The 23927-nt window shown below is 44.0% G+C and overlaps 1 protein-coding gene across 4 annotated transcripts; it reads right to left on the bottom strand.

Annotated features, from left to right (window-relative positions):
• Positions 1-4371: 4371 nt before the first annotated feature.
• sema6d (semaphorin 6D) lies at positions 4372-23351 on the bottom strand. Of its 4 annotated transcripts, none has more exons than XM_030099424.1 (20): positions 23160-23351; positions 16707-16878; positions 16054-16165; positions 15251-15311; positions 15000-15062; positions 14817-14918; positions 14526-14616; positions 14172-14291; positions 13753-13841; positions 12603-12820; positions 12215-12346; positions 11479-11634; positions 10728-10901; positions 10227-10367; positions 9920-9997; positions 9745-9803; positions 9001-9057; positions 8296-8478; positions 7082-7323; positions 4372-6987 (listed from the first exon to the last, which is right to left on the bottom strand). In XM_030099424.1, the coding sequence occupies exons 2-20, from the start codon at positions 16828-16830 to the stop codon at positions 5857-5859; spliced, it is 3333 nt and encodes a 1110-aa protein (XP_029955284.1). In that variant the 5' UTR covers positions 16831-16878; positions 23160-23351; the 3' UTR covers positions 4372-5856. The 4 variants fall into 4 exon arrangements, with proteins under 4 accessions (XP_029955284.1, XP_029955294.1, XP_029955303.1 ...); XM_030099434.1 differs by lacking the exon at positions 23160-23351 and adding an exon at positions 22194-22457; XM_030099443.1 differs by lacking the exon at positions 8296-8478 and having other exon boundaries at positions 23160-23349.
• Between the last annotated feature and the right edge of the window lie 576 nt (positions 23352-23927).

Below are 23927 nucleotides of genomic sequence, written 5' to 3'. Positions count from 1 at the left end.
TTAACCAACTGTCAGTGTAAGGGCACTTGGCACATGGATTAGATTTTGATGGCTTTTCCCTGAATGTAGAGGCTGTGCTGCAATAGTGTCAAAAGTTCCCCCCCCCCCCCCCCCCCCCCCAAATCCAACCCCAGAAAAAAATTCTGCTTCTTCCCCCGTCATTTAGTTTTCACTTTCAAATGAAGCATTTCCTGGACACTCTGTCAGATTTAATGCATCAGAGCGAGCACATGTACCCGCTAAATCCCACAAAGAAGCCCTCCAACTACCTTTCCACAACCGAGGCTTGTAAATGTAATTGCTGGTTTCACCCCTGGGCCTTTTTTTTTTTTTTTTTTTTTTTTTTTTTTTTTTAAGAAAAGAGGACAGGGAAGAGTACAGATGAATGATTTTCAGTCTAATCATCATCCTTAAATTTGTGAAGAGATGCTCCAGAGAAAGCCAAAAGGCAGAGACTTGGACTGGATTACTTACTGTGTTAGTATCTGCTGCTGTGTTGCTTTTTTCTTGTTAGTGCCTCTGCCTTCGCTGACTGCTGTTTCAAAATCAAAATCAATTTTAATCTGTAATTTTAGTTTAAGCAATGCATTTTCATCCTGCTGCATATAGATGAGTGACCTTGCTGTGCTCCATTTACACTTAACTGAAAGATGTGTTTTACTTTTTGTTCTTTTTTTTTTCAAGCATCTGTTTTCTCATTCCCTTGAGAAGTGGAATAGACACACACACACAACCACACACACACACACGCACACAGTCATGTCCGTATGACAACAAGCGCATGCTTTCTGTCCGGGAACAGTCGGTGCCAGTAATGAGACTAAGTGTGGCCAGGCGGACGGACAAATGAATGAAACAGCTACAGAATCATCGGCTGTGTTTGATTTGCTTCCACTAATTCAAAGAGACCATCTGATAAATTGAGAGGATGGGATGTACATCAGAATAGCAAGAGGCGCCTCTTTGTTGTTCCCCATTTCCAACCAAATCACACCCCAACCCCCGCTAGAACACCCAGAGGGGAGAATGTTTCCCTTGTGTGTGTGGGTGTGTGTGTGTGTGTGTGTGTGTGTGTGTGAGGGAGCGAGAGGGGAGACTGGTTGCTAGGAGGTGTGAGTTTTCGGGAGGTCCTGCTGAAAGCAAATGAAGGAGAACTTGTGTCAACATTCTGACGGCAGTGATGAGCCACAAAGCCTCATGGACAAACATCCAAAGGACTGCATCACCTCCTTGCAAAGAAGCAGGAGCTTTGCTCACAAAGCCCTCCTACACTTCTTCTTTATGTGCAAATCAGCCAGATAAAAACACCCCTTTTCTTTCTTTTAATCTCGATAATTGACTGGAAATGCTTCCAGTGATGTTGACTTTTAACTTCTGCATAATGTTGGCAGTTGAGATGGGATTCATTTTAAAGGTCCAAACATTGTGATATTGGTTTGGGCTTTGTTCAGGTCATTATGGTGAATTTTAGGGTAAACAATGAAAATGGAAAGGAAAGAGACAGAGAAAAAAAATATGGCAGACCGTCAGTGATATTTTCTTGAGTAACTGTAAAGTGGAAAAGTTTGGGCTTCCAAAGTAGAGTAAATATATCTGACCTCAGTTAAACTCGGGACTTCCCACTGGAGCTGTGGGGAATTTTGGAGAGCTCCAAGAAGCAAATTGGATGTGACATAACACAAGTTCATTTGTGCATACACACAAGACATAATATTGATTAAAGCTGCAGTTTCTTAAATAGCAACTGTTTGGCATTTAAGGGCAAAATAGCTCATTCATTCAGTATAAAACTGAAGTGAAATCTGTAGATAATAACAAGGTCACAATTTCATCCATCTCTTGATAAATAATAATAATGATATGATAACAAAGCAACATGTCAGAATAGTATTTTATTGATCTTTCTGTAGCAGTTTGAGGTTTTTTGAACTTTTGAATTATACAGCTTTGCAACAGTGCTTGAGAGGATGTCAGGTTATGCTGTTTTAATGAATTAAATGCACTGTAATGCTTTTCTTTTATGCAGCTTTCCTGGACAAATCCTTGCTGCTTTGTGACTTACAGTGTTGTGATTATGTCATTTTCCCCATACAAGGGAAATCATCCTAAATCAGGAATCTTGAACTCTGAGATGCCTGGCTGTAACATCAGTACTATTTTCCAGTTGTCTATGATCTCGTAGCTTGGCATAATGTCACTTTAACTAACAGGAAAGGTGTTTTTTTTTCTCTTTTTCTGAAAGTCACACCAATACTTCATATTCACAGATTGCATTCTGCTTGAGTGGAATATGCAATCTTTGTTGAATATTAGGCTTTCGAGTTACAAGATCAATTAATGTGTGTTGTTTTTATTGCCATGTTTGATCAAATATGTCTTGTTCCTGGGCGTATGAGGCACATTTGTCCATCTGAAGTTCTGTACTTTAGATGATGTTCATGAGGCATGTCTGATTATATGTGCAAAGGAGAGGTAATTTATAATGGACAATTTAATTATATTTCAACCAGCAAATTGGATACATGAAAAGCGATTACCCTGCACCCAACCATCACTTCTTTCAGCTTTGTAGTCGCTCAGTCTTATCACAGCCTTATCGGTGCATAACATCGCGCACTGGATGTTTAGAATGCATGCATCCAAAAGCATACAAGTACTGGTGTGTGTGTGTGTGCATGTGCAATCTTCCCCAGCTCATTGGCGGCTTGGATCGTATGCCTCAAGCAGTAGTCGGTCCAGATGTTTAGTGTCTACAGTAACATACTACTTTGGAAATTTTCCCACATGCTATCTGGTGTGGCTGGCCCCTAACATCAAAACAACCCAGTTCTAAAAATAGTCATAATCATCCTGGAGACTCTTAGTGTCTCTGATAGCCAGCTCACAAAGCCCAGCCAAAGCACACACAGTTTTACCCCTGCGCTTGTCATGCTGTCATTACTGAATGCATTTTTTTGACTGCTTTGCTGTGTTAACGAAGCCATAAACATCAGTATTGAAACTCCTCTCATCTGCCATTCATGCACACCAGAAACACCAGGCATGAGATAACAAGCCGACTCTACTACACAAAGTCCTCTGTCCTCAACAATGAAAAAACCCACAAAACCACTGTCTGTGCAGTAATGTTTTATTTCAACTATACATGCCGTGTTAAAAAAATCAACAAAAAATATCATGAAACAAAGACCATCATTATTATTTACACATTCACAGTACAACTTTACAACATATCTACACGCTCAAATACTCTGGAGATCATATATACAAGCTGGCCTCTCATGTTGCACAGTATTTAAATCAAAAAAACATGATAAAATCTGGATCATCTGCACATACACCAAACTCAGACTGAAATATAAAGGCTTCAATTTAGATTGCAACAGAAAAACCTGGTTCATATTGCAATGTACAAGGCAGTTGAGCAGTGTATGTTGACGTGTATTTGTTTGTGATGTCAGTGTGTATGTGTGGAGTAGAAAAGAGAGCCCAGACACTGGTTCAGATGACAGGCAGAAAGTCTTTACATACAATCATCACTTGTAAACAAAATGTGGCTTTGGGCTGAACAGGCAACTGACACTGATAGGATTGCAGAAATCACCCAAATAATGTACCCACTGCTACGAGAAATGATCCCTCGGTCTTCCCTACTGGCCAATAGAAACGATTCCTGTCACTGCAATCCTGTGGAAAGACAGATTCTGCATGACCGTCGGCCATGCCAGCGGGCGGCTTTTCATGTGAACACTGTGTTAATACATTGGCTGTGGGCAGGATGTGCTGTGTTGAGCCGACTGCTCCACAGTGCATGGTCTCTCCACCCTACATCCCACTGTCAAGAAAATACATTCACTGCATGGCACCTCTGTGTGGTGGATCAACACCAGTCGTTTCAACAGCGGCAGTCAAACAGAAAAAAAACAAAACAATTTATACGCCAATAAACACTTTTTAATGTCTTTTTATATGATTGGCTTACTTGAGAGAAATGTGCCAGTCAATTTTTGTTGCACATCACTTGAGTTGGGCCGAGGCAGTTTCCGACATCCTGCTGAATTTCTAATTTCTTGAGGAAAAATCGTTTATGTATCTTCAGACAGTAACATACAAATAACCAATTGACATCACCAATATTTTAGAATTGGACTTGTTTTGTGAATAAGGCACACGATGCACAGATTCAGGTTCACTTGCCTAAAAATATTTATACTTCATATTTATAGTATTTAAGTATGTACAGGATCTTGTCATTCCCAGCATGACTAATTTGGACACATTGGTAAATATTGTGTTGATTGTACACTGGCCACTCGCAACGAGGCTGCACGACAGATGACAAACGTTATGTGCATTTTTCAGGGTTCAGCCTAATATACTTATAACAGAATTAATGTAAGAGGGAAAATGCTATTATAAAGGAGACAAAATGGCGAAACAAAGTTGAAAGCCCTGAAATGTTGTACTCATGTACATGGGCTTGAAGCATTGGTTGGTGTTGCCTTAATCTTAAATGGTGAGTTCTTAAAAAAAACAGTAAAACATTACAAAACCAAATAATTTTATTGCAAAAATTGTTGAAGAATGCGATGAGAAATGTATTTTTTTTTTTGTAATACCATTGCTACATAAAGACAAAAACTTTTGAGCCACCAATAACTTTCCTACACAGGGGCAGTGGAGGTTAGAATGTTCAGTCTTTGAGAGATGCATTTTTCCTGTGTATCACCTTTTTTTTTTTTTTTTTTAAATTGTGTTTGGTTGCTTAAAACTGTACTTCTTGGCTTCTGTCTGCAAAATAACACAAATACTCTAACACATGAGTAGATGTGCACCCAAATCAGATTATACCCAAGCTTGGCAGAGAAAGAAAATGCACCAAACAACAAACACCTACGCCAAAAACCAATAGCAGCATATGTACTAAAATGTCCCAGTGACTTAAAGAGTTCTTGTTTCAGTTTACACCAAGCATGACCAATGGTATCTCAGCCTAACACAATTACCAGAAACATTACAGAGTAACAAAGTATGGTTTAGGCTTGGTTCAAGGAGGTTCAACAAAAACCACAGAGGAAAAATTATTGTTGAAATGAAAGACAGTGACACAGGTCTAAAATAAGTCTTAAGGTGCATCCTCTGGCACGTATCACCAATCTCCATTACTTTGTGTGAAGGCCTAACTTGTGTGCTGTTCATACATAAACTGCTTTCCAGTCCACCAACACACACCCAATGTCTTTGTTTGCACAGTTACTCTCTTCTTTTGGTGCTTGATTCAGCTGTTTGCTGTCAAATGTATCTTTAGCAACACACTCACACATACTATGATTACTGATTTACCTTTTTTGAGCCCTCTGCCACTTTTCTACCATAGGCATGGACTACCTCGCCTCTCTGTTCAGTTCACATTAGTGGGAAGACAGTGCTCAAGGGCAGTGACAAATGAGACCCATTCTTCAAGTATTCCACTGTTTTGACCTGGTGCCACATGCACATATGCCGCAGTGGCCCCTGCTGGTGTCCAAAACCACGTACCTAATAGGGGAACGGGTCACACCCAAGCCCAGTCAAGACTGGGAGCAGCACTGTCCACCGTGCATGTCCCGTAGCTACCATGACAAGGGAGGGAGGTGGGGTCGAAGAGGCAAAGAAGCCCCAAGGAGTATCTTTGGCCATATGTGTGATTTTCCCTTTCTCGTGTGAGTGAATGTGCATATCATTTGAAGGGGAAACACACCTCAAGTTGATACACAAACACACAATAGGCCTTATTCCAACCTCACCCCCCCGAACCCTCAGGGCTAAAAGCTCTCCTGTCAAGGCCAAGAGCTCACTCAGAAGTGTCTGTGGTTCTTAATAACTGTACTTATTGACCACTCGCATCTGTGGAGTCTGTGGTGAAAACCCATTGGGTTTAGGGGGCACATCTGGCTTTAGCGATGGGGTCCTTTTAAGCCCCGTTCGGGGGAGTGAGCCATGCCCACTATAGCTGCTCTGTCGGGATACAGAGGGTGTGTGAGCTGAGTGCAATCCTGTCGCCATCACTCCACCATGAGAGTCAAGTCTGGAGGGGGGCGTTGGGGGCATGTAGCCCCCTCTGTTCATACTGTGTTGGCGAGACACAGACACCCCCATGGTTACTCCATTTGGTGCAGTGGATAAGGAGTGCCTATGAGAAGCACTCCGGTGAAGTTGGTACCCCCCTCTTTGCCTCTCCAGGGTCCCCCCCATGCTCAGGCTTCCAGTTGGTGTTGTGGGAGTGCTGGGAATGGGCACATCAACCCGCTTGGTGGGGCTATGCCTCGGCAGGGAGGAAGAGGGAGAGTACAAAGAAGCCTCACGGCTGGGCACCTTGGGGGGTAATTCAGTCAGTTCCTCCATAGGCTCCAGTGTGAGGTGTTGTCTTGGGCGTGGCCCTGAACCCTCCTGAAGAATGGCCTTGGGGCTGGCCACAGAGTCATTAAGGTGTTTTAAAAGGTCATTTAGTGTATTTCTGGCATCAACAGACCTCTTCTGGTCTTTTCTACTTCCCTTGGATTCTGGATTCTTCAGCTTCTTTTCAGATGAATGTGGCAGTGGTAGTGTATCCTCTCCACTGTCAAAGTTAGGGTGGTCATGAGTGGCATTGGGCAACACAACTGCACTAGGTATGTGCGAGTGTCCCAGCGCGAGATGATGGGAGTTGGAGTTAGCAGGAGCAGGAGATGAAGGAAGGAACTGAGGACTCTTGGCTGATGAGTTTGACTCCTTACGAGGCCCACTGGATTTCCCATGAGGCCTCTCCCACTGGTTTTTGATGGGCTGTAGGCCTTTCTGCTGAAGCACAGGGGTGGACTCAGGGGTGGGCAGGGCAGCCAACTCAGGAGGTTGACAGCCATCCCTCAGGATCATGGTCTTGGTGTCACCGTTGGGTGTACTCAGATCTTTTCCGTTGCTCAACAGATTGGTGTACAGCTTCGGGGAGTCAATGTTGGTTTGGTACTCCTGCAAATAAAATAAAGTGGGTGATATTAGCCACAGGCTTACATCTTGTTTATGATGCTTGTCATGCTTTTTTTTTCTTTTTTTTTAACTTTACCTTAACAGGACTGTCAAAGAGGCCGTTGAGCTTGACAAAGCTTCCAGTGGAGTCGGAGCAGGATGGTGCAGACTCGGCGTCCTTGTGGACGTGTCTTGGTTTGCGGAGGAACGAGTCTCGGTAGCAGAAAACAATCAGACCGGCCAGGAGAGCCCCCATGAGGAAAGCAGCAAATACGCAGGTGATGAGGATGTTCATGTGGACCATCTGGTTAGTTTCCCCTGCTTGGATGTCCCACACACCTACAAACATTGAAGCAATGGTTAACCCCCTGGTGAACAGATCTACAGTGCTCACTGATGCGTACCTCTTCATTCTCCCACAGCAGAACTGTGCATTACTGTGAGCACAACCATGAGTGTTTCATTTTCAAATCCTCCCCATATATTTAGATAGAGCGAGAGAGAGAGAGAGAGAGTCATTTTACCCACCCATCCAAACCAAGATGAAGAAGGAATATGGAGAAGATTAGCAGATGCTGTTATGTACCCACATCCATTTCACCATCATTTGGAAGTCCAATATGTTAGTTTAAGAGAGAAGACCTGAAGTGTTACTTTGACCATTGTGCCTCTAGACGCTTTTTTTTTTAAAATCATGCATCTACTAACAAAAAGGGTTAGAAGTGCTCTCTTATCGTAGACAGCAAAATCAATCTTTTCCCATAAGATCGGCCAACAGGAAATTGGTGAGAGGAAAGAGAAGTGTTTGTTTTCCAGATGTTGAGAAAGCCGCTGCTCTACAGAGGGTTTGTTAGTAACCACAGACATTGAAAGAGTTAGTCATCCATCGTGCGGCCACAACAGAGATGTGGCAGTGCAGGCCCAGTCAATGATCTACCAGCCAGGCTAAACTGTCACTAGAGCTATGGTTAAAAATCTATACTGCCAGAGACAAAAATCAAAACCAGAGATTTTAAGGAAACTAAAAGAGAACACCGTGTGTGAGTTTGTTCATTCAAAAGCAGGAACAAAATATTTAAAAAGGAGGAAAAAAGATAAAGAGATCAATAACTAAATGAAAGAAAACTGATAGCATAAAACATCAACATAAAATATTAATGAAAGAAACTTTTAAATTCATGGTGTGCATTAATGTGTTTGCATTTATGTCCTTATGTGTGGATTCTCATTAGAGTGGCTTAGAAAGAGAGTTTCTGGCAGCTATCAGATCAAATCAAAGCAGCATGCTGGCTGCCTCCCTGTGGGCCTTACCCTCTTGGCCCCCTGGGAAAGAGTCTAAAGAATGGGAGGTGGCTGGGTCATCCTGCAGCACAAAGCCTGAGCCGTAGAGCTCTGGACCAGGCCCCGAGCTGGGGCTCTGAGTGGGCATGAGTACTGGGGGGAGTATGGGCCCACTGGGCTGGACAGTGACGGACGGTGATGAAAACTCCATGTCTGTGGTGACAAACAAACTGTTAACAAACTGTGCAGATGAGTGTAAAGCATACTGTTACCATCCCAGTTAGTAGGCATACACAGAGTGTATCAATGAATAATAAAAAAAAAATAATAACCTGATCACATGTAAAATATTTTTTTCACATTTACAAACCATTGAAAGTACACTGTTGTATTTTGATTTGACAATTTCAAAAGAAGATGAAAACAGGGAATACTGGCATTCAAAGAGGAGTTGGTACACAACAGTAAGGATCCCAAAGAATTGAGGGAAGACATGCAAGAAGGTGGATGGATCAGAGCAGGAAGTGATACATGAAAACAAAGAAGTGAATCTGTGCTGAGAAAGAGCACTAATGTTGCCTGGTGGTTTTGTTTGTGGAAATGAAAATGAAGCTGGTGACATGAGCATTCAAAGAGATGCTTGGTAATGAAAAGGTGAGTGATAGCGGTAAAAACAAAGGGTTGGAGATGCTGAACTCAAGGAAAGAAACCATTTGAGTAAAAGATCAAACTAACCAGAGGTAGGGTCGCCAAATGATTTGTAATCTGGCGCTGAAGTAGTGCCCAAAAACGCTAAAAGAATTAAAAGGACAAGAAATCATTATAAGGGAATTCAGAAGTAAAGGAATAAAAAACTAAAACCCCTAAGAGACACCAAGAGTGCAGTTTAGTTGGCTTAACAATGGTGACATAAAGCACTCGCTGGATGTGTCATTTTCTCACTGGAGGCCCTCTGGTTCTGATCAATACTGAGGTTCAGCCGGGGTCATGTTTAGCTGGTACAGACGAAGGGACAAAGGCTTTAAAAGAGAAATTAGTAAAGATAAAGTTTCCCAGTCTTGAGATATCTTAGGACCTCTTTCATTTGCACCAGCTGAGCATGACCGGGAATTGTACATGTCCATGTTTCTGCCTCACAGGCAGCGTTAGTTACAGGTGGCCATGTACTGTATGTAGATGTGTGTTAATACTGCACATAGACTAATGTAGTGGCAAGTTACTGGAGAGGTTACTGGTGTAAGTGTGCAGGTTCATGGCGCATGTGGAGAGGAGGTTGCGTTTCATTTGCGGTGTGTGTGTGTGTGTGTGTGTGTGTGTGTGTGTGTGTGTGTGTGTGTGTGTGTGTGTGTGTGTGTGTGTGTGTGTGTGTGTGTGTGTGTGTGTGTGTGTGTGTGTGTGTGTGTGTGTGTGTGTGTGTGTGTAGATGTTTATAACTCTTAGAATAGATGGCACGGCATGGAATGGAAGTGAGACTCATACCTTGACAGTCTCCTAGATGGCCGGTGTTTCCAAATTCAACATCCTGCTCATATCCAGTCCTAAATACAGCAACGAAAGAAGACAGACAGATGTAAGATACACATGAAAGTCTTTAAATACATGGTTCTGATTTATAATGGTTGTGTTTCTGTGTACAGTTCGGGCTTGAACTCACAAAACACCAGGGAGTATCCTCTCACAGGCTCCATGAGGCTTCCAGCCACAATAAGGATCCCTTGATGCAATGCAGGACCTGGTATCACACAAACACACCCACACCATTAAACCACTGAGTTTAATCATTCTGGAAAGTGACCTATAATCATTCATGACTGACTGAACATTAACCACAAGGCATAAAGTAATAGACTGCTATCATTGTCTTTATGAGATTTACCTGAAAAACAAAACGGTGAAATCACAAATCTGCAGCTGAACTGTATGACGCACGTTTTAACCTCCTACATGAACCCGTCACTTACTTGTGGCATGAGGAATGCCTTTCACAGCGACTCAGGGGAGCACGGATGACACAGCTTGAAAAGGCAACATAAAGGCTGTGCGCGTCTTTGTCTACATGCAGTGAGAGGACACGCTTGTCATCCTCACGGTTAGACAGGCACCTGGAAAGGGAAGGGAGAAACCTAATCAGGGGTCTATCAGATAAGTCTGTCTCTCATTTCAGTCTCAGTAGATTAAATCCCCTGTTAGGTGGAGGAGTCACGTAAAGCTTTTTCTCACAGTTTAGCAGGATTTTAACCTCCGACGCGTGCCAGTGTGCACGCGCCCTTCCAAAAATAGCCACAATACGCACACATTCACACACCTTCACACCGTGCATGCACAAAAAGCAGATGCACTCTGCCATCTGTGCCAGGAAGCTTCACTTTAAGATTTGCTGACTCCTCAGCCAGAGGGCAGAAGGAAGACAAAAAAGGAATGAGGACAGACAGAGAATGGGTGAAAAGTGCACGTATCCCTACTTGGCTCTGTTGAAGATGTCCATTTCCTCCAGTAGCAGGCTGTCATTCAGGGACACAGAAGTGGTCTTGGCCAAAACCTTCAGAACGACCCCTGACTCTGATCCTATGAACACCACTGTGTAGTTCTTGTGTGGTCCGGCCTCGTTGTCCACTGCCAGCGCTGTCAGCCTGTACCTTCAAACACAGCAGCGGAGCAGGTGTTACTCACAGCAGGGGTATCGCATATAAAGCAGGAATACCTTTTGAATGCATACAGCTCCTTCGCTGTGTAGTTTAAAGTGTCACTCTTTGGTGTGTCGGCTTACTTGAAATTATTCCTATTCTTACATAACTTTCATTATGGCTGGATATTGATATTTTTATAAGTATACAGTTTAAGTAGCATCGGTTTCTGGAAGCATCAATAAAATATATGGGCAGATTCATAGTTTTTTGGAATTGGATGTGTGGTGATCTTATCAGTATCATTCTCTTTGAACATGCATTCTATACACAATTTGCCCAACTTATGGTCACGGGAAGCTGGAGCAAAGGCAAATAAACAGACACACAATCAGAGATTCACATTTACACTTATGAGCAATTTAGAGTCACGAGCAAGCATCATCTCCATCCAGCAAGCATCATCTTTGGACTTTAGTTACGGTGACATAAATATAATGACAAAAGTGGTTTGTCCAAATAATAAAGTGCCATTAAAAGAAGTTCATCTTCTTTAAACCAATGTGTTTTTCACGTCGTCAGTATTTACCTCACTCGTGTCCTGGTGAACCACGGCTCATCCCCGATAGAAGGCACAGCTGTGTCCATGAGGGGGTGCGACTTGATGAACTGCAGGGTCTCATCCGGGAACTCCACAGAGCTCTTAAAAGACGCAGCTGGACCGTGACCTGCACAGCACCCGGGCCTAGAATAAAGGAGCCAAAAGGTCAAAGATCAGCCTGCATGATCACACGCCAGAGAGTGATAATAACATGTATTGAAATTGGTGGAAAAGTGAAATGAGAAGGTGGGGGAAAAGTAGCAGATGCTTGTTAGGATCACAAAAAGGCCTCAGTAGGAAACATAAAATATACATATGCATAGTTATCCTCCATCAATAATTTACCAGCGTAATGAGGTGTTCTGTGGACTTTGTATTTTGGACACAGGGCAGTGCCACAAATATACATGCTGACTGTACACAGCTTAAATATGCAACATATCTAATTATACCAAATTAATTATTTACTCTTCAGCAGATGGAGAATGTGTGTGCTGGGTCAAAGCTAATAACCTGGTCCGATACTCATGAAAAAGATTTTATTTCATTGGGTTTAATCTGAACAAAGAGATGAGGATGGCAGGCGGTAAACAGCTGCTGCTCAATGAAGGGCCAAGTTTCAAATCTTTACACGGTTTTGTTTTTTCTGTTTTTTACTTTTTTGGGTTTGGAAAGGTTTAATAGTTGGATATTTCTGAAAGAATAAGTAAGAAGCAATTCATACCGAGGTTTGGGCAACTTCTCCTCTGGAAATGGAGTCCAAACTGAATCTGGAGTCTTCTGTTCTTTGAACCGGCCCCAGAAAACTTTCTCGATGTCAGCCATGGAGAAAGCACAAACAGCTGACCCTGGGATACTGCAGAGAGAGGGAGAGCTCACTGTGCATCTCTAAACATGTCTGTACTCCATACATACATTTGATGACAGAAAGCGTTTCAGTCGCTTCTTTCAAGGTTGATCAAGCAGATTTGCATGTTTGATTTGGCAAAAGTTTTAAGCCGGACATTGTTCCTGACTCGATCTGAGCAGACAGAACCACGCTATCTTCTCTCACCCCTACACCACCACTGCTTCGCGCTCTATAGCGTTAATAATTGAATTTTAAGTCTCACCTGTTCATCTGTGTGGTGAACACACCCACCACTGAGGGAACCCCATTGATGTCAATGATGTCAGTGATGGACTGCAGCACGTCGAAGTAGAAGAAGGACTCCCCCGGCACGGAGCAGTTCAGCCTGGCCTTCACAAAGGATGTCCAGTGCTTCTCCAGCACCCGCTGTGACCCTCCCACGTCATTTTTACAGATTCGAGCCACACGGGAATACACGACCTACAAGGAGCAGGGGTTTAAAAGAGGACTTAGGCAAGTTAAAGGAGGAGGCATCTCAGTGGATGTCGCTAAAAACACTTCAACATGTTGAATAATGCATTTCTCCATCCTGTAGCAACTTGGCGCAGATGACTTAACAAACACACACTCTCGTCTTTAACTTAGTGCGTGGAGATTGCTCGCCCCGACTCGAGCAAATGTTTAAAAAAAGAATATCCGATGGCCCCGACTGACTAAATGTAGCAGCATGTGAAAGTGTGTTAGATTGCACATATTACCAAAGCTTAGCGTATAAATGAAGTACGTGAAGCAGCTGGCTTAGACAGTTTAAATAATTAACCAGTGCAAACCTCCATCAGAGGCCAGGTGTCACCCCAGCATTAGTAGGGTTGAAATATTTATTAGCTGGTGGCTGATGGAGGATGCCGGCTTCCTGTGGCTTGGCCAGACAGCTCAGGATGATGCATGGTCAAATCTGAAGCTGGCGTCAAGCACCGAACATCCTAATGCCCTCTGCGTGTGTGTGTGTGTGTGTGTGTGTGTGTGTGTGTGTGTGTGTGTGTGTGTGTGTGTGTGTGTGTGTGTGTGTGTGTGTGTGTGTGTGTGTGTGTGTGTGTGTGTGTGTGTGTGTGTGTCACAGGAAGAGGCGGACGCAAAGCGTGCAATCTCTGCGAGGCAAATCCTCTGGCTGTGTAATGGTTTTACATTAGTCTAACATTCCTCGGAAACACTGGTGGCTGAAATTTCCCGTGCATTCAAATGTGATGTTGTGTCATCGCCTGAATGGGCCCCATTACCACTGGGCCCATTTGTGGCAGGAACACACGCACGAAGGGAGGTGTGAGGATTTTTTTTTTTTTGGAAGGAGACCTGCATACCGGGTCCGTGTGGAATATGTAATGCTTTACAAAACGGCAGGTGTGCTGTCTTACCTTTCCCAGATTGCTGTGCTCCACTGCAATCTCTCTGTAGAAAAAGTACACATAATTCCCATACTCTGCTGCGTGCAGGAAATGAGGTTCTGAAGGAGAGACAGAGGCAGAGAGTTGAAGTGTATTTCTGCACCGTCACCACCACTGTGCATATTGAATATTTCAGGGATTTGTACAAGGCTGTATATGACTGGGGGTGACCTAGATTGCCTGGGAGAGAACAGGCCATATCCCCATGGAACTTGGCAAGGCAGGAGAGCTCTCTATCACTCCAAAAAACAGCCCTGACAGCCCCGTGCATACGTACACCATACCAAAACACTGTGGGCATTCAGTTATCTGGCAGGTAGACACATGCGTCTCCGGGAAAGTAACAAGAAAGAGGCATAAAGACTCAGAGTGATGAGGCATTCACGTACCTTTCAGCCATTTAGAGTCATATTTGATGGTTCTCAAGGCTGATCCGTCACCCATACTGCGATAGATGACAGAATCACTGGCCTGGAAGTCAGCTACAGTAGCAGAATACAGTTTCCCCTCTGGAAAAAAAAAAGGCAGCAACATTGTCTAAAATAGCTGGAATACACTGCTCTTCAATGCTTTGTTGTTCCCCCTCTCTCATAAGGCTTAATTGGCCGAGTTGTTATTGCTGCAGGCACAGTTTTACAGTGGCAAAGAGACAGAGGTGATAATGAGAGCATAAGTAGGAACACATTAGTTTTTCTTCAGCAGGACTAACTATGTGTGTGGGATGGTGAGTATTTGACCCTTACCAGCGAAAAGGGCAACGTTGGTTTGCTTGGAGTCAAACGGGCACCGTGCCAGCCCATTGATCTCTTCCCCATCAAACTCTAGGTTATCCAGCTGTAGAGGAACACGGCAATCACCCACACATTAACAGGGTTGTCAGGAGATACAATTAAAAACGAGCACCGGCACACTAAAGCACCAGCACGCACATAAATCAGTCAGATGATTCTAGTCAAATGTATTTAAAAAAGAAAATGGGCGTGTTACACAAATTAGTGTCTACACAGTACAATACGATACAGCACAATACTGACCCTGTAATATCTGCACATGGGGTTGAAGCCATTGGTGCCGCAGATAAACACCAGGTCATCGTTTCTGGGTACGAGCACTTTAATGAAGTTGTGGCACTCGTCCTACAAAAAGAGCGAGATTGTTTTTAAAGAAAAGAAACAGAAGAAAAAAAGTTATGCGAGCAATGACTTTTTTATACATACTCTGTGTTTCCCCTTCACGGCACACATTTCTCTGTCATCTTGTCCTGATCGCCAGGTTAGCTTCTGTAAAAGAAAAGCCTATTAGACACTTGCATGACAGAAAAATCCACAAGCACACAGTGACTACGGCGCATACACACTTTTTCTATCATTTTACATCCTGTCTGGTTTGTGATGAACAGGCTTGTATTTTCCATGGAGCTTTTTTAATGTTTGTGGTTAGAGAGAGCAGCTTCTGGCGAGAATCTTACCCTGTAAGGAATGATCTCATTCCTGTAGGACTCTCTCAGACTGACAAGGTACACCTGATCTCTGTGGACAGACAGCAATATATGAGATGTATTGATACAGCACAAGTAGGAAACCATGTGCATAAACCACTCACACAGCAGTCCAAAAAAAAAAAAGCACTTGTTTTCATTTAATCAGTAGACGCACAGTGATGCATGGTTCACAGCTCATTTGCACTGTTTCCTGATTTATTGATTTGCAGTAATGTGCAGTTTTCTCAACTATGCTTGTCATTAGAGAGAATCATTCACAATGAAGTATTTCTATGAACCGTTTCTAGGAGGACACAATCTGATTGCCTTGCTGATGGATCACTGTTTAGAAAATAAAAAGAAAAGAAAACAAATACAAATTGACACAATGTGCAAGAGTGAGATCCACCTGACTACACACGTGTATAAGTTGTGATTACAGGGTCTGCAGAGGAGGGAGTTTTACACAGAATATGTCGAAGTGATTTCCCACTTCAATGTTAGTGCTCTGCCGCCGGATTAATCCCAGTGCCCGTAAATATCAAAAAGACATGTAAAGATGCCAAGAAATCCCTGACAGCGTGCAAGTCGGGATGATGGACACCTTTCTGGGATCAATATCGGCACTATATATATCAGATGCAGGCCTAAAGGCCTCAGATCCAATAACACTAAGAGCTTTTCCCTTCTTACGCCACTGTTTACCTGCCAAAGAATGAATGAGTGCATTGGGATGAAGGGACGTGTGAAAGGGAAAGAAAAGAGACAGAGATAGTGCGTGTTGGATTTACCGGCCAGCAATGAACAGTGTGTCCTGTATCTTGGTCATCAGCTGAAAGTCGAGGCGGTGCTGGGACTCGTTGCCAGAGGGCCTGCCTCTGAACACAGGGTACCTCCGCGAAACTACAAACACATCCGACACATATGCACACTGTTAATAGGAAAATAATAACACGAGCAGACACTTGTTCATAGAGAAATGACACTGTCCTTTTGCTATTTTTAATTCTGCTGTGCTATACACACATGAATATGCCGTGCTTGTGGTTTATAACAACACTCCTGCAATTAGAGTAATGATACAGCAAATACAAATGAGTTCTCCATATTCTCCACCATCAGATCTGTGTTCCATTGTGTCTGTCAGGTAATGCCTGCTTATGTCAGCATTTATCTCCAGTACAACACAGAGAGGAAAATGAAATGCACTTTAGGCTACGACTGACCATATTGATTTTCAGTGGCATGGATAAAGCATGATGCGGAATGAACTGCTGACACAAACACGAGTGAGGACGTCGTCAGTATTTGTCTTAATTCTGCGGGGACTGGCGTGTGTAAAAAACTATACATTAAGGGTTGCTTATGCTTGTTTGGTGACATTGTAACAGATGTAATCTCAACCCCCTCCCTCTCCGCCGAGCTCATTTGCGTGTGCACTCACAGTGTGCGTCAACGACGTCGAGGGGTACGGTGTCCTCCGGGAAGCTGACTGCGAGGAGAGTGCGTGAAGCTGTCAGCAGCAGCAGCAGCAGCTCACTGAGCAGAAGCGCAGCTCTCTGGCCCATGGCTGCTCACAGACGACACTTCCTGTTTCACACTGGTGGAGATGTTACCTGGAAACACGCACACACACGCAAAAAAAATTTATATCTTTTGTTGCTTAAATGGACTTAAATGTCAGGTTGTATCTATTCTCCTGCTGCGTACTCTGCTCTTGTAGGCCCAGTTTGAACCCACTGTTAAACTTAGAAGCAGCCAAACTGCCTGTTGCCTGCTATGCAAGTCAAACAGAAACTTAACGCCTGTGAAATATGGTCCCTGTTTTATTGATGACTGAGCTTTCAGACACAGTGCCTGGCGTTTCCCCTCCACCGTTCCCTGCATCTGCTGTCTGAGGGAAGGTCAGCCAAATGACCGGTGGGGTGTCTCAGTGTGTGTTGGATGCAGCGGAAGTCCACTCTGTTAGGAGCGTGGCAGGCCTGCTGTCTCAGTACATCTGTGCTCTGATTGGTTTGTACTGGGCCAGCTCAACACTAATCAGCACATTGCAACTTCATCACCATCACTTGCGCGGCCTCTGCTCTGACCTTAGCGAACTGCCATCAGCGATCTGTTTGTTGTTATTGCCTCTCGCCTTTCCTCGGGGCCTCAGTGCTTTATTGCATTGCAGTGATTCACTCATATTTGTATCATGGCTTCTTTTATTTGTGTCCAATTGTTATGACGAGGAAGAAATATTTCTGAGTTCGTGCAGCGTGCGATTATAGACATGATATGCCAACAACCACATTGGGAATGATTAACAGTGGGAGTGGCAGGGGCTTAGTGTGTACGTTAGTGTGTAGAGCAGTACTTTAGAGACAGGCTGTGTCTGTGCATATTAATGATCGGTGTACATTCAAATATTTATAAGGCAAACAAATTATTCATGCAGGCAAAGCCTGAACGGATATAAACAATTTACTGGGAGACGTCACACAGGCAGAGGGATGGATTAGCTGGGAGCCACACTGGGATGCACGCACATACACACGGCTGCACATACATAATCACTCTTTCAAACAGCGCAATGCAAAGGCTGGTGTGTGTGTGTGTGTGTGCGTGTGCATGTGCACGCACATGAACACTCACACACCATATTGACTCATTTTTCAATTAGCCCCAAAGCACACCTGCTCCAGTGCTGTCTGTGAGCCCTGCCTGCCAAGCCATTAGTGTTTTGATTGATCCACACAGGAAACATGGCAGATCAGCAGCCAGAAGGGCCGATCTATGGACTTTGTCATATCGCTGTGGCCACATGAGTGCTCTGTAACTCTTAAGTCAAGTAGATGCACTGATTCTTACCTACTTGAAAAATCCTTCATTCCAAACAATAAATAAAGTATTACACATATGGCTGTGAAGTGACTGAATCATAACACACTTGGCTGTCAGGCTGTAAATTATGCAATGAGAGACGTTTACCTGACGAGAACAATACAAATCAGCATGCCAGCCATGTGTAATTATTATATTATGCTCTATGTTTTATGAATGCATATATAAAATGGATGCACAACATGCTGATTTTAACTGTGAAGTATTTTTTTCCAGGCACTGATCTAATTTTGGTCCCTGGAGTTACAGTATGATGATGTGTCACTTAAAAGAGTGGAAATGGTGGTGAGCTGGAATTAGGGTAATGCCAACATGTTTTAGTAATCAACAGTGTGTAATCATGGCTATTCACGCTGAGGCCTTTGAAAGAGCAATGTCATTATGACGGTAATGGAAGGCCCGGATCAGACGTCGCTTCATCTCAATTAGTCCACTTGTTAGTTAAATTAAAGGTTTGATGTTCCGACAAAATAGTAAGATATTATGAAGGCGAAGAGCTTGTTTTCTCCTCCTGTAAGTGCAAACATCAATGACCAATCACTGGGCCAATCACTAGCTCTAATCTACACACAAATGAATCTCTGGGCACAAACGATCCACAGATCTATGCCCACAAGCTCCCAGATCTATAGAGAAGCACTTCATCTAAACGAGAAATGATGACTCCGCTCTGAAAAGAGTGTTCCTCAAAAGCATCATAGATTTTTTTTTTTTCCCTCTTACTGGCTGCCTCAGATACACTCAGACGCAACAGGAATAGATACCACATGTTCAGCGACAGGAGAAGTAACACTTTTGATAAGTAAATAAACCAAACCCTATAATTCGGTCCTATGGTGCTGTCACACAGACTGCAGGCAATGTTCAGGCCTCACACCTGGCTGGATTCACAGGTAAATAATTTCCTTACTTGTCAGAATTTTCAGTCCTGCTCTAGCTCGCCTCTTCAAAAAGCTCTCAAATTCACTCCACTTCTTTTTTTTTTCCAGTCCTTCTCCTTCACTAAACAAATCTGGAAAAAAAAAACAAAAAAAAAACACTCCAACAGAAGTAGAAGCTCAGTGCCGATCTCCCATGATTCCTTGCACGGTAATAGCCACAGTGCGGCAGCGGAGGCTTTCCTCAGTAACTTTAATGTAAAACAGAAACCGAAGACATCCAGAGGTCGGTGATCTAAAATTACTTCTCAATCTCTGGTGAGCCCAGCATGTTTTCTATTGACTATTTTTCTTTTTTTGCACTCTATGGTTCATGCCCTCCAGTGCACGTGTGTGTGTGTGTGTGTGTGTCTGTGTGCACATATAGGCCTCAACAAGCCTAGAGATGATGGGCTTGTCACGCAACTCAGTACCATTCAGTCTTGCCTCACTCTACCTCTGTTATTACAGGCTTTTCAATGTCCTACAACCACGCACTTTCCCTGCTGATGTTGTTGGCTCGGGCCCATGGTGTCAAACGTGGGGAGGGGAGAGGGGGAGGGGGTTCTTGCGGATTGCTATTTCTGCTGATGGTGGGTGTCGGGGTCTATAGCCCAATTCTGGTAGTTACAGCTGAAGCTTTAGTGTTTCAAGCTTAAAATGACAGATTAACACATATACTCCTCTTAGCTGCGCTTTCACTGGCATATGTAAGCCATAAAGTCCCCTCCGCTGCAGTGCTGGATGGATGTGTTTTTGCGGGGAGGTCCTATTGGGAGGAATTGGGGATAATAAAAGGATGGCAAACAGCAGTGGTGCGTGAGGTTTGGTAAATTGTGTGTGAATGCGATGGGTGGATGAGATCCCAGCAGAACAATGGCTGTTGCTGCTGGAGGCAGCTAAACTTGTCATCTTGCACCACGCTGAGCTGTAAACCAAACAGCACAGGAAAGCAGATAGCCCAGGAGTTCAGTTTCATGCATTTCAGTCCTCATACTTAAGGTGTGTACGTCTACATGTTTAAGAAAGCCCGCGTGACAGTCTGTCCGACGCTGGATGCGTCCTATAATCAAGATTCAGCCACACAGGAGAGCGGGCTAGCGAGATGATTAAAGCTGCTATCACACTGGCCCGGAAATGATTACTATGCCTTTTCCCACTTCAGTAATAACCACTACCCCCAATCGCGTGCTATTTACCTTCGGATCACCTGAGACGGGGCTTGGTTGGACTTGTTGCTTCAGAGATTTGGCAAGAGGAGGCTGTACCACCCTAAACGGTGTTTTGCTCCATTTCTTCTCTACCTTGGCGAGAGGAGGAGTGAAACAGGAGCGAGGCTGTTCTGAGTGGTAGTTTTGCTGTGGTGGAGCACAATGGGGCCTGAGCTGCAGGTGTGATCAACAAACAAAAGGGGCTTTGGGCAACTCCACACAATGAAGCCCCACCCCCGGTCAGAGGACCTATCTTTAGAAGAGCTGTTTTTTTGGGGGGTCTCCTAAAACGGACCTCTGTGGAGAACAAAGGAAACTACATAAACACGCCGACTCCAAACGCTGCGCACAGCGACAAACTTTTAAAACTCAGCCTTATTATATACTAAACGGTATGATTTGTGATGAGCAGTTCAGGGGAAGCATAAGGTTGCCCGGGGTTAACGCTGATCACTGTATGGTTTAATGGCGGTTGTTCTGGGGTTACAGCCGGCTGTGGTGGAGGTTAACGGTGGTCGTTCTGGTCACCGAGTTCTGACCCTGTGGCCACTGAGGCGAAGTGAGACACACCAGCCAGCTGTGCTGTCAACAAACTCAAAGCCGGTTCTGATGCTTGACCAGGCTGGAAGTGTGGCGCTCCTGCCGCTATCTAATTTGTAATTTCAGAGGTAGAAATAAACTCTCTGATGTCTGTGAGTTCAAACGTTCTGGATTTTTCAGGGAAACGGGCACAGCTCCCTTTATACTTATTTCTTTAAAAGAGACTTTCCTGCTCCATGTGCAGACCGCTAACATCCTGGTTACTAAATAAAATTAGCAAGTTCAGTACAAACACAAAAACAATATTCACAAACCAAATTATAATTTTATGACAACTTTAAAGAAATCTTTTATAATTCTTATTCCTGATTATTTTCTTTTTCCTCCATTGACTTTCTTTGATTTTACAGTTACAGCTCCAAAAACTACCATCACCTGTGAAACTTCCCAGGAAAATACCTCAGCCCTCATTTACTCCCTCTTCCTTCCTTATGCCTCTTTTTCTGTCCCTTTCGTGCGCTTCTTCTTATTCTGTTTCCCCCCCAAGTGTTGCATGTGTGCCTTCCGCTCCCGTTTTGCGCACACAATCCACGCAGCAGCCCGGGATCTAATGCTTGCTTTGTGGACAGAGGGGGCATAAAGGCATTCAAGTTTTGTCCGTGGTAAATCTTTTCAAACCCCTTTTAGTCCACATGTAGGACTCGTACAAAAGACAACAAAGACGCGGGGGACAGCGGTGGAGTGACAACAGTGATGGGGCTGCGTTTTAACTGCCTCCACAGCACTTCATGCAAAACGCGCTCAGGGCTGGGCTTCCGCGCGGCTCTGCCTCCAAAAGGTTACCAGCGCTTCAGATATCCGTCATCTAATGTCAGAACGTCCATATAATCATTAAAATAGGATAAATGGAATAAATCGCGAGCAAACAAAGGCTTCTTGGCATTGTGCCAATCTTTTCTTTTTTGTTTGATTGCCTGCTGTTTGCCTGTCAAATGAGATTATTTTTATTTCAAGGCGGCGTGAGCATTAAAAATAAGAAAATACCTTCATTGGTACCTGGAAGATGGCTCAAAACAATAGGAGAGATGAGCTATTATTATTAAAACTAAAAGAATAAGGACACTTTTTGGCTGGAGGCTTCAACTCTACCAGTTTGATCTGTGTCTGTTTGAAGGTTTTCAACAATTTATATGGAAATACGCGACTCCTTGGCACAGATTTTGTTGACAAAGTAGCTTTTCGGAGAGAAAAGCGGCGAGATGTGCGTCCTCTATCGGGTCCAAGGTCCACCTTAATACTACAACACAGCATATGAAAGGAGAAATAAAAAAAGGAAAGTCTCCACTTTATCCATAATTAAAATTCACTGAGCACACCTACCTTAAGTATCCGAATTCACACATGAATGGGGCAGTCCGACTGAATATCGTATTCCTTTGGTAATCCATTTGCGAGCAAACACCCAGCACGTAATATTCCTGTTATTTTGAGCTCCATCCGGACATCATTTCTCTCTCTCTCTCTCTCTCTCTCTTTCACTGGTTTTTTTCTTTCTTTCTTTCTTTTTTATCCAGTTGCGCACAGATTTCAGCGTTTAGCGCTCAGCCCGTGCCTGCGTCTCCGTGTCCGTCCCCGGGCCCCTGCGCTCTGATGAGTGATCTTCAAACAGCGCTGCCACGACCACACAGCCCCCTCCCTCCGCGCACCGCCACACCAGCCCCCCTTCCACTACGTTTAACTTTGGAAAGCAGAGGGAAAAGACATAAACATTAACGATGCGCTGTCCCCGCCACCCTCGCGCTCCCCGACTTCACGTGCGATCGCTGATTTCAGGCTGATTTAAGAACCAGCGTGCGGGGAGCGCGCCGCAGCGCGCGGCCACCGCAAAGATTCAGATTTACGCACAACTCCACTCTCACTGCGCTTGTTTTTATTCTACCAACAAACGCCGATCGTGTAACTTTGTGCGATGCACGAGAGTTTTGCAGATTACTGCAGTTTGTAAATAGGAAGCCGACTTTCTTGTTAGGAAAAACGCGCCGTAAACAGTTTTTTTTTAATGGTTTTCTCTCTCTTGCTTCGCTTTAAGAGTGGTGGCAACACGCTTCCAAAGCAGATGCAGATGAGCAATGAATGGAGAGAAAGCACGAAGTGCAAGTAAAAATAGTCCCAACCTGAACTATTTCTGTCCTGCAACCACCGGGTTTGCAGAGCGGCATAGCGACGTGGTCAGAAGAAATATTTTGTTTCCCAGTAAAGACTTCTGCCCCTCTCTAGTTTTTTTTTCCCCCCTTCGACTTTCACTGCACAACAAAGTAAATCCAACGCAGCAGCAAAAGGACTCACCTCATCTGAATGGATTATTTTGTATCCGTTTGTGTTGGTGTAAATCCCAGGAAAAAAAAAATAATAAGAACAATTTGCGCGTCGTAGTGAATCAACTTCTCCTGGCTGGGAGAAAAACAAACTAAAGCTACGGCAAATGGTGTAATTCGACCCGTGCGAAGTCAATCCATCCAGTGAGAGAAGCACAGCCTACCAATAAGCTGCGCTCTCGCTCCAGTCCCTCCCCCACCATCCATCTCTCCTCACTCGGTTTGGGCTCCTCTGCCTGCGCGCTGGCTTCCTTCCTTTCTTTCCTAAAGCCCGGAGAGAAAGAAAAAGCGACCCCCCCCCCCCCTCCTCCCCCTCCTCTCTCTCTCCCTCCCACTTCTCCTCCTGTGTGACCCCGTATTGCCCCCCCTCCCCCCCTCCCCTCCTCTGTTAGACCCCCATCCCCCATACACCAAGTCAGCAAGAGCGCAGAGTTTAGAAAAAAAAAAAAAATCATTTCAGCCGAATTGTGGCGAGTCCACTGCCTAAGTAAAACACAGCTTTGGACATGTTTGGATTTAAAGGAGAGACTTAGCGCAAATCTTCCACTTCAGCTCAGCATCATGCTGCAGATTTTTCTCCATGAAGAAGTGAGACCACTATTAATCACTTTCAAGTAAAAGTTTGTGCCAAATAACTTTGCAAACTCCAGTTTCTCTCAAAGTTAAGCTTTGGTGTCAAAACGCATTTGCCACATGCATATATTAAGTTAAAGAACAGCGCACAGTGTACTGAAAACAT

This window comes from Salarias fasciatus, chromosome 1 (genome assembly GCF_902148845.1).
Source record: "Salarias fasciatus chromosome 1, fSalaFa1.1, whole genome shotgun sequence".
Classification (NCBI taxonomy): domain Eukaryota; kingdom Metazoa; phylum Chordata; class Actinopteri; order Blenniiformes; family Blenniidae; genus Salarias; species Salarias fasciatus.
Note: the sequence above shows the minus strand (reverse complement) of the source record. Positions and strands in the feature narration are given on the sequence as shown.